At 40.2% G+C, this 10,220-nt stretch overlaps 1 protein-coding gene across 1 annotated transcript; it reads left to right on the top strand.

The window, feature by feature from the left end:
• Window positions 1-227: 227 nt before the first annotated feature.
• On the top strand, window positions 228-7,711 carry LOC134678759 (uncharacterized). The gene is made up of 5 exons (XM_063537457.1): window positions 228-310; window positions 1,350-1,429; window positions 3,429-3,654; window positions 5,643-5,763; window positions 7,205-7,711. Exons 1-5 carry the CDS (start codon window positions 242-244, stop codon window positions 7,387-7,389), a joined length of 681 nt encoding a protein of 226 aa, XP_063393527.1. The 5' UTR covers window positions 228-241; the 3' UTR covers window positions 7,390-7,711.
• Window positions 7,712-10,220: the final 2,509 nt, after the last annotated feature.

Below are 10,220 nucleotides of genomic sequence, written 5' to 3'. Positions count from 1 at the left end.
TTTGTACTTTCTACCATCAATATGCGATGTGGGCCGTATTGAAAATTGCTGGTTTCTGATATATGAGCTGACTTATTTTTTCTAAGTGGCCAGTCCAGGAATTTTCAGTACCTATGCCCTAAGTATATAGGAGATTTTACAAGGTAGGTTCGTAGATTTAGGTGCGTGTTTTAATGTCGTTAATTTTTTTACATTGTCCCGGTTACTAAATAGCCACTGTTTTTCAGGTCCTGCGATAAGGATGGGGCTGACGGAGTGGGTGGCGGACACGCTCAGCGTGCTGACCATCCTCTCATGTGGCTTCATGAAGGTAAGCTCCAACGCTTTGAAAAGATGTATCGCGCCGAGTTTGTTGCCGGTCCCATATTGAGATACCCTCCTGAAATTGAGGGGGGATTTAAATCTTCTCGGGGCAGAGGGTTGGAGCCGGTATAGGTTTATTTGACGTTCATAAGCACATTGTAATAGGTCTACTTGAATAAACTATTTTATATCTTTATCTTTATCTAACGAATGGCCCTCTAAAGCCGGAAGCAGACGTCTGGCCTGACCTGGCCATGACATTACTCGACTGGCTTCGGCTAAAGCGAAAACCATCTTCTTCCTCGTTCCCTCAATACTGAGGATCGCGACCACATGCAACATGTCTCCATTGATTGCCGTCATAAGCCAAGTGGACTGCACGGTGCAGGCTGCCGCCACGCCACTCATCTTATCATGGCGTCAGACCATCTCTTACGAGCCCCACCTTGAGCGCGTTTGCCATTCATTCGCCCCAAGATGATACACTTCTCCGTATCATGCATTGGTGATCTCATAATGTGTCCGAAAAATCTAAGGGTTCGTTCATGGCATGCTTTGGAGAGCCGTGTGGCGTGTGGCGAAAGCGATAGGTGGGAACGAAAGGTCCGATCGCAGTGTTTCGCTCCAACCTATGGTTGTCGTCTTAGCCGAACTCAGTCACGCTATGTCGTGGTCAAGCCGTAAGGGCCTACCGCCAACAGGGCCTCAGGCCGGCAACGAGGCCGACAAATGAGCCTCGAACGCCGCAATTAAAGGCCTATAGCGAACATCGAATATACTTATTTGTTTTACAAGGCGACAAAGTTGTTGTTTAACCGCTCGTGCTAATATTGACACTAGAGCAAGCGAAAGATTCCAGAATTGAACCACGAGCGTAGCGAATGGTTCGAAAAATGGAATCTTGAGCGTTGCATTTTTTTAACTCCGAATTGACGATGAAACTAATGAAAGTGATCTCGTTTCGTTTTGTTGAATTACGTTTCACATTCATTTTGGATTGACATATTTGTCTATCCATATCCTTATCTTGTTACGTATGTATATAGGTGCCGCAGATCCAGCACCTGCGGCAGGCGAGGAACGCAGACGGGCTGATGCTGCAAGCCATGATCATGGAGATATCGGGGTAAGTGCTGTTTGACTTGTTTTTAGGGTTCCGTACCTCAAAAGGAAAAAACGGAACCCTTATAGGATAACTTGTATTTTAGAATAAACAGTTTAGAAGTAGTTCAAGAAAATACGCAAAAAATGACCATTCCCTCCTCCCCCTAAAATTTTAAGATACACAAAATAGTTATTTACCTATAGATGACAGGAAAATCTGTTAGAAATGTGCAGTCAAGCGTTAGTCGGAATTAATGTACGGAACCCTTGGAACGCGAGTCCGACTCGCACTTGGCCGGTTTTTAATTCGTGCATTGAAAATTAATAGGATCTATGAAACGCGCGCGCTTGCCTGTGTCACCAATCAGCATGTGTGCGTGCCATAGCGCTGTGGCACAGAATAAATAATAGTACTAGTGTACAGAAGACTCACTCTCTAACCAAACGCGTCTGTCTCCATCAGCACAGATATGGCCGCTAGATGGCGACAGCGCCACGCGCGGCTTATGGCAAACCCCAAAATTGGGGTCGAACGGATGTACTTTTAGCTACCTGTAGCAAAGCGACGAAATCGCGGAGTGAGCCACGCCTGGCTGTGGGACGACGCTATACGGGGGTGTCATGAGAATTTGCTGTTTTTCGACGATTACTTTTTATTCTCCTAACAATAATCTATGAAATTTAGTAAGGATGTCGGGAATCTGTCCAGGACTATCTTTTCCTATTCATTTCGTCAGTTAGTTTCAAGGGGATACCGTCATTTTAAAACCGTCTGACTATACCCATGGCTACATATTCAATTAAAAGTTTAAAGTGTTTAGCTATATCACAAGTACGGAGTCGTGACGTGGGGAGAGAATCGCGGCGGCATCGAATATCTAGTAGGCATTTGTCGGGCCTTAACAAAGTTAAAAATATCGAAGAAGTGATAACAATTTGTCTAGAAAGTTTTCGCGAAAACGGCTGGGCTGAGGGAACTTTCAAATGTCACAGGCACTTATAGTGATTCTGTCTGATATAGAGTCAGACCAAGAAAATTTGAAGAAGATTTGATAGCCCACAAAAAAGCGTTTTTCAATTAAAAGACACGTCAAGATCGCTTACCTTCTTTCAAGTTCTTTCTAATGCTAAAAAAACGAACTGTAGCAACTTGATGATAATTAATGATGATCTAACAACTTTAAAATCTTTCTAGCTTTGTTACATCTTTTTTAAATGTTGGTATATAAGTAGCCTAGTATTAATTAGGCCAATCAATCAGATCCAAAAAAGCGTTGCGAGGAATTAATTCCCAGCAAGCTGATAATCATTTTAATACCTTCCTTTGGTCCTAAATGCGTATAATCTGAGTTATGGAGGAAACTCAGATTATACCGAAGAGGTGTGGATACATTTTGGGGGCCTTGGGAGATACATTTTACCTTGGACTGCAAAACCACTCGACGTAGAAGGAACCCACCGTCAAAATCAATAAAAGCGTTTTTCTATTTAAAGACATGTCAAGATCGCTTACCTTCTTTCTAGTTAATGCTAAAAAAAACGAACTATAGGGTTAGTCAGTTTGTGTAAGCATGTCCTATAATATAATTTTGAAGTGAAAACTTCTTTAGCGGCGCTGTGCACTTTTTGAGGTGGGGAAAAAATGTTAAACTCGAGACAGCGTAAGACGTAACCCTCTCTTATAGTTCGTTTTTTTAGCATTAGAAAGAACTTCGCAGAAGTAAGCTTGTGGTTCAAAATCCGGCACTTTTAGCGGTAATATTTTGAAGTAAATTATATGTATTGACCATGCTACATTAGATAATTAAATAATTATTAACAATTAAAGAGCCTGATAAAAACTGCACGCTTGCTTCTGTAGAGTTCTTTCTAATGCTAAAAAAAACGAACTATAATACCGCGCGGCGATAATGTATGCCTGAGCCTGCTGTTTCGTTTAGGCGGCGCAGGGCGCTAGCGTGACCTCCGCTCACGTGTGACGGACAATGTCATTGTGTTTTTATTTTATTTATTGTCCACAGCTACACAACAATGACGCTGTACAACTACACGAACAGCTACTCGCTCATCACCTACCTGGAGTACCCCCTGATCCTGCTGCAGAGCTACATACTGCTGTACTACACCCTGAAGTACAAGAGGAAACTGTACAGAACTGTGACGACGGCGTCCGCGGTCACGTATTGGACGATCGTTGTGTGCTTCGTCACCGGCATCTTACCGAGCTCCATACTTACGTATCTGACGGTACGTATATCTGAAATGTATAACGGTGTCTCGCTCATATACCGCAGCGGCGTGGTCCACTAGTTATACTTATACTACACGAACAGCCTCTCATCACCTACCTGGAGTACCCCCTGATCCTGCTGCAGAGCTACATACTGCTGTACTACACCCTGAAGTACAAGAGGAAACTGTACAGAACTGTGACGACGGCGTCCGCGGTCACGTATTGGACGATCGTTGTGTGCTTCGTCACTGGCATCTTACCGAGCTCCATACTTACGTATCTGACTGTAAGTATACAGGGTGTAATCGTTAAGTGTGGCCAGGCCATTATTCCGTAAATATAACAGATATCAGAAAACTTCCAACTGATATCGAAAGTGCGTTACCCAATGAGTAAAATTACATTAATAACTTTTTTTTAATAAAAGCAGAAATATCCCAAACATTAACTTCAAACCCTCCCATACATTTAGTACGACGACTCACCGCTCAAAGAACGTCGGTGTCGTAAGAGATAAAACTGCTTAAGATTCATTATTTACGATAATAAACTGTAATAAAATAATAAAACTACTGTTTATGAAATAATAAATCTGACATTATTTTACACCGCAAATTTTAAGGATAGTTCATTTAGAAACATTTATTAAGAAGGCCCGTCAATGTATCGCACAATAAGGGCGTCACTTCGAGCAACTACATACTGTAATCAAAAAAATTAATTACTTAAAAAATAAATGTTAGAATTATTATTTCATAAACGGTAGTTTTAATATTTTATTACAGTTTATAATCACAATTAATTAATCTCAAGCAATTTTATCTCTTACGACACCGACGTTCTTTAAGTGATGGTGAGTCGTCGTACTAAATGTATGGGAGGATTTGAAGTTAATGTTTGGGATATTTCTGCTTTTATTAAAAAAAAGTTATTAATGTAATTTACTCATTGGGTAAAGCACTTTCGATATCAGTTGGAAGTTTTCTGATATTTGTTATATTTACGAAATTATGGCCTGGCCACACTTAACGATTACAGCCTGTATCTGACATATAGCACGTGTCCCAAAAGTCTAGGATAAGCTGGCACCAGAAGACTCGAGGAAAAAAAATACAGACAAGTGCGAGTCGGTCTCGCCCACCGAGGGTTTCGTACTTTTTAGTATTTGTTGTTATAGCGGCAACAGAAATACATCATCTGTGAAAATTTCAACTGTCTAGCTATAACGCACTTCGCTCTATCGTTCGATATATTCCAAGCTACTATTAACATTTTATCACACATTCACGGCTTATCAGTTATCGACGTTATGGTATTTTACGTTTATTACTGTATCATATTGCGTGCGACGTTTTTAGTGCTCCGTACAAAATTATGTTCACGGTGCACTTGTTTTATAATACAGTGAAACCTGCATAATAGTAGAACCACGCTTCACCGCACTTAGGTTGCGGTTACAAATTAAAGATTATCATATTTCAATCCGATTTATAAAATAGAAATCGCGTTTAAAAATAACTGCTATCTATGTTTTTCTAATAATGATGTTTGCTGGTGTTTTCAAAACATCTCTATTCTAGGGATCGATAGGGCAAGCTATGCTGGCGCTAGCTGTTGTTACCCCCTCTTAAAAGCCATTTGTAAATACATAAGTTATTGACAAAAGAGTTCCTATGGCCACCCCCTGTCTCCATCATCAGATCAGCTCGATGGTACCATAATATTGCATTGTCATCCGATTTATACATGCATGCAAAATTTCGGCTCAATCGGAAACCGGGAAGTGGATCAAATCGTCGGGTGACAAGCAAAAGTCACAAACTAACACCATTGAAATTAATGGACAATAAACCGTGTTACAAGTGTAATAAAGTGCATTGTTACTTTAATTTTTTGATAGTACTTAGTGACTTTTGCTTGTCACACGACGAAATTTAACTTGCAAGATTTGATTACAGACAACGAGACACGTGAAACTAAATAAAAGCTTGTAAAATTCCAGCCCCTGTGCACTCCTCTGAGCGGCATGTCCAAGGTCATGTACATCGTCGGGATCATAATGGACGGCAACGCTGATGCTGTGTCGCTCACCACGTGGGTCATCTCCATCGCCACCAACTTGGGTGAGTATATTATTATTACTATTCTCACTTGATGGTCTAATCGGAAGATCAGCGCTGGAAGTCGCCAGCAACATGCTGAGATGGGACCATTTCGTGACACTTTATTTTTCACTATGTTTTTTCTATGTATGTCTGTTGTCTGTGTGTTTACGAATAAAAACTATTCTATTCTATTATATATACATATAGTTCGTTATTTTTAGCATTAGAAATAAGGTAAACAATCTTGATGTGTCTTTTAATTGAAAAACACGTTTTAAAAATAAGTTACGACAAATATGTAACAATTATGACTCTAATACGATCATTTATATTCTTCTGCTTTCATAAGTAATAGTACCTGATTTTTAAAAAGCGTTTTTCAATTAGAAAACTTGTCAAGATCGCTTATCTTCTTTCAAGTTCTTTCCAATGCTAAAAAACACGAACTATAGTGAGGGCACAAAATAAATAATAGCACTAGGTACAGAAGGCTCACTCTCTAGCAAAACGCGTCTATTACGACAGGTATGACCACAAGGTGGTGCAAGCGCGAGCGAGTCCGTTCCGTAGCGATGCGCGGCAACTACTACTGCTAGACACCAATATTGGTGTGGGGCTGTGGGCCGTAGCGATATTAAATATATATAATAACAGGCCCCTCGCGTATAGGGGTGTCAAGTTCTGTGCTGTGAAGAAATTCCCGAAATTATAAAGGATTTGACTTGGCTAGTTTTTACGTATAGGCTATTATATTAATCTTATATTACTTTTCTAAAATTTGGTTTGTTGGTAAAAACTAGCCAAGTCAAATCCTTTATAATTTCAGGATTTTCTACACAGAACGGAACTTGAGACCCCTAGGAGACCCCTAATATAACGGAAAATGACAAACATAATTATTAATCATCGTTGTACTGAATGGTTTTACAATCCTGATACTATACCAATATTGTGTAATATAATATGTGTGCAGGTGATAACTGTTTGCATACATTATACGCTATTCAGAAATAACAATAGACTTGTAATAAATATTAGTTTTCATGGTGTGTTGATTATTTTGAAAAGGAATGTTATCCATTAACGACCGATCCGAACATTGAATAATTTTACGGTTTAGACTCGTTTTTAGCCACTCGCGCGACATGTTTCGGAGAGCCTAGGTCTCCTTTCTCTAGCACTAACTGTACGAGCAGCGTTTACGACGGCCGTGTATCGCGAACTGCGGCTCGCCGCTTCGCACGCTGCGCGCGCGCCGTGAAAACAGGTTGGGGAAGGAAACATGTCGCGCGAGAGTGACTAAAAACAAGTGAGTCTAAAGTTTAGACTCACTTTTACTCAATTTTACGGTTTAGACTCTAAACCGTAAAATTATTCAATCTTAGTCAATTTGTGTGAAAACGTCCTGTAAATAAATAAAAAATCCTCTAATAATAACATAATATCACCTACATTCCAGCTCGCATTTTCACCGTGTACACGGACTCTAAGGACTTCAACCTCATGACCAACTTCACGATCTCCACAATCCTGAGCACCGGGGTCCTGGTCACCGCCATCATCTTCAAGTGCGGCCCGGAGCCCCCGCCGCCCTGCCCCCCGGACCTGCCCCGCAGTCGCCGGAAGAGCACACACGTTGATTAAGGGTTTTAAGCAACTTTTAGAGCCACACTAGTTTGTCAGGCATGAAATGAAAATGCCAGGAAAGTGACGAAGTGATGTCTTCAGCTTCCTCGGATAATGCCATAACCCGGTCAGGGCGGTTGTTGCGATTCCTCCAATTTAAGCAATCATTGAAAGGCGCCTTTGATCATACAGATGTCGTGCATAATTGTTTTCCATCGTATTTTCTTGGAAACCTTCGTATTTGTCATGCTACTTCAGTCAACGTCAGTACTTTTTGTACCGATACTGACTGAAATAGCAACACGTTTCCGTATGTACGTATCCGTGAATTATGCACTACATCTGTATATAGATAATCTGTTTAAATATATTAAGAACGGGTCACCCACGTATTTTAAGTCGAAAAACGCTCGACATGTTTCACTCCGTACCGAGGAGTGTCATCAGGAGCTTGCGTTTACGGTGGCGTTTTCGGTACGGAGTGAAACATGTCGAGCGTTTTTCGACTTAAAATACGTGAGTGACCCGTTCTTAATATATTTAATATGTCTGTGTCTCACTGAAGTTTTGTTACTAACATAATCTGTTTATTTGTACTCTAACTGATCCTTGTCTTTATCAAAAGCTTTATACAATTATTAACTTCACACCGTATATTTTTTTACACATTAAAATTCTATCATCTACCCGGTCCCTAATTGAGTTAAAATAATTTATAAAATTATCATAAGTGTCCACTTTGCAGAACTATTATCAATAACGGCAAAATACAACGCGCTTTCATGGATTACTATCTACATATAGTAGGGAAGTGTTCCACGGCCGGGCCGTTCCCTCATAGTAAGCTGATCTGATGCCCTAGCCACGATTCTTGGCTACCCCCAAAAGGGAGGGTTTAAAGTGGCTAATTGTTAGAATGTAACGGTGAAGACAGAATAAGTGTGGCTTTAAAAGTTGACTGGCGTACGTAACTGTAATCCTAGTGACTGGCCAGTGTGATTTCAAAAATGTTACTAGGACCAAATTGTAACTTTGAGGTTAGACGAATGCAATATTTGGTAAACGCTGCATTCCAATAATATTTAAAATTATTTTAATAATGCTATTGATGTAATCAATCTGGCTGTTTAGCCTCTAGCCGCCCAGAGACCTACAAAAAGGTCTACTGTTCCATTCTAATCTGAACTTTGTGTTGACAAAATAAAATTTCATTTTACTTGGCAAGGTTTGACGTATGGGCGGCTAGAGGTTAGACGGTAAGGATATTCGGAAGGATATCTAATAAAAAAATATATCTATATTATTAAGTCATACAAGGTAACTATCAAGGCCATACATAGTCTACTCATATTTATACATGAATTGTTTTTTAAAACAATTTTTGGCATCAGGCCGCGTAGCCAAGATGCCAATCGCTTATGGCTCCTCTACACGATGGGCCAACGCCGGCCACTCCAAGGGACGCAGCCATGCGGTAGAATGAGATAGCAATATCACTTGCTCCCTCTAACGTATAAATGCTTCCCCTGGAGTGGCCGGCGTTAGCCCATCGTGTAGAGGAGCCATTAAGCTCCGTAGCGATCGAAACGCAACTGTCACTGTCACACTAATATGGAAGAGTAATACGAGTGACATAATGATTGTATTTTGTCGAAGCGATAGCGATTGTAACCTTGGCTAGGCCGGCTGGTCAGATTGTAAATGATATTTTATGGATATATAATATTCATTTCGGTAGGGTCGTAAGGTCAATGCGGCTAATTCCGTCACAGGGACTATTCCTTCCTGTATATTTCTTTGATTTTCAATCGTAGGAAAAGAACATTTGTTTTGATTGCTGTAACTAAAAGCAATCGCTGCTTTGTCCAAGAAATTATCAATGTTGTTCGTTGTTCGAGAAAAAAGTTAGAAGACGGAATAGTCCCTATGACGGAATTAGCCACAGTGACCTTACTTTAATTTTAATTTTTATTTATTTTCAACAAAAAAACTGATAGGTACTCTTTGTAATTCAATTGTAAAAATCAAATAGTTGAATCTTAGTGTTAGGTAGGTACATTGTTTCTCAACGTTATAATATTAAGAAAATAAAAACAAGAATTACACGATAATATTTAACTCTTTATTATGTGTAGGTATTTTATAAAAAAAAACTGGTCAAGTGCGAGTCGGACTCGCGTTTCAAGGGTTCCGTACATCACACAATTTTCAACAATTTTTTTGTACGTGAAACGTGACGTGAGTGAAACGTCTTGAAAATGGGTCAATCAAAAACCAAATGTAACATGATGTTTTCTGGCGTGGTGGCTTATATCTCTACAACTCTGAAGACTAAATGCCGAACAATAGTACCATCACGCTCCGCGATTGTTGCGCCATTTAGGGTCCTAGCTAAATTGGTGGTTCAATACTTACGCTACAGAATTTCCAATTTAGCAAGAACCCCAAATGGCATAACAATCCCGTGTGGTGACTGTACAACGGCGCGATTCGGGAAATGAATTAGAGATCCACTAGATATGAAATAGTAAAGATATGTGACGTTTCACAGTAAAAGGTACCATTTCCCCGGCTGAATATTGGAGCGGCGTTAATAATAGCGTAAGCGCCTGCTGCCATAAGGTACCTTTTGCCGTGGAACGTCACATATCTTTACTATTTCATATCTAGTGCATCTCTAATTCATTTTCCGAATTGCGCTGCAAGTGTCCAAATGCGAAGACCGAGCTCCGCATAGAGCTGAAAACTCGGAGCGTCCGACGGGTCGTGCTCTCCTGCTTCCTACAACTTCCGAAAGTGTTATAAAAGCGAAGGTCGAATAGAGATAATACCTACAGGTTGGCCAAAAA

This window comes from Cydia fagiglandana, chromosome Z, assembly GCF_963556715.1.
Source record: "Cydia fagiglandana chromosome Z, ilCydFagi1.1, whole genome shotgun sequence".
Classification (NCBI taxonomy): Eukaryota; Metazoa; Arthropoda; class Insecta; order Lepidoptera; family Tortricidae; genus Cydia; species Cydia fagiglandana.
The sequence above is the reverse complement of the archived record's forward strand: the minus strand, read 5'-3'. Positions and strand labels throughout refer to the sequence as shown.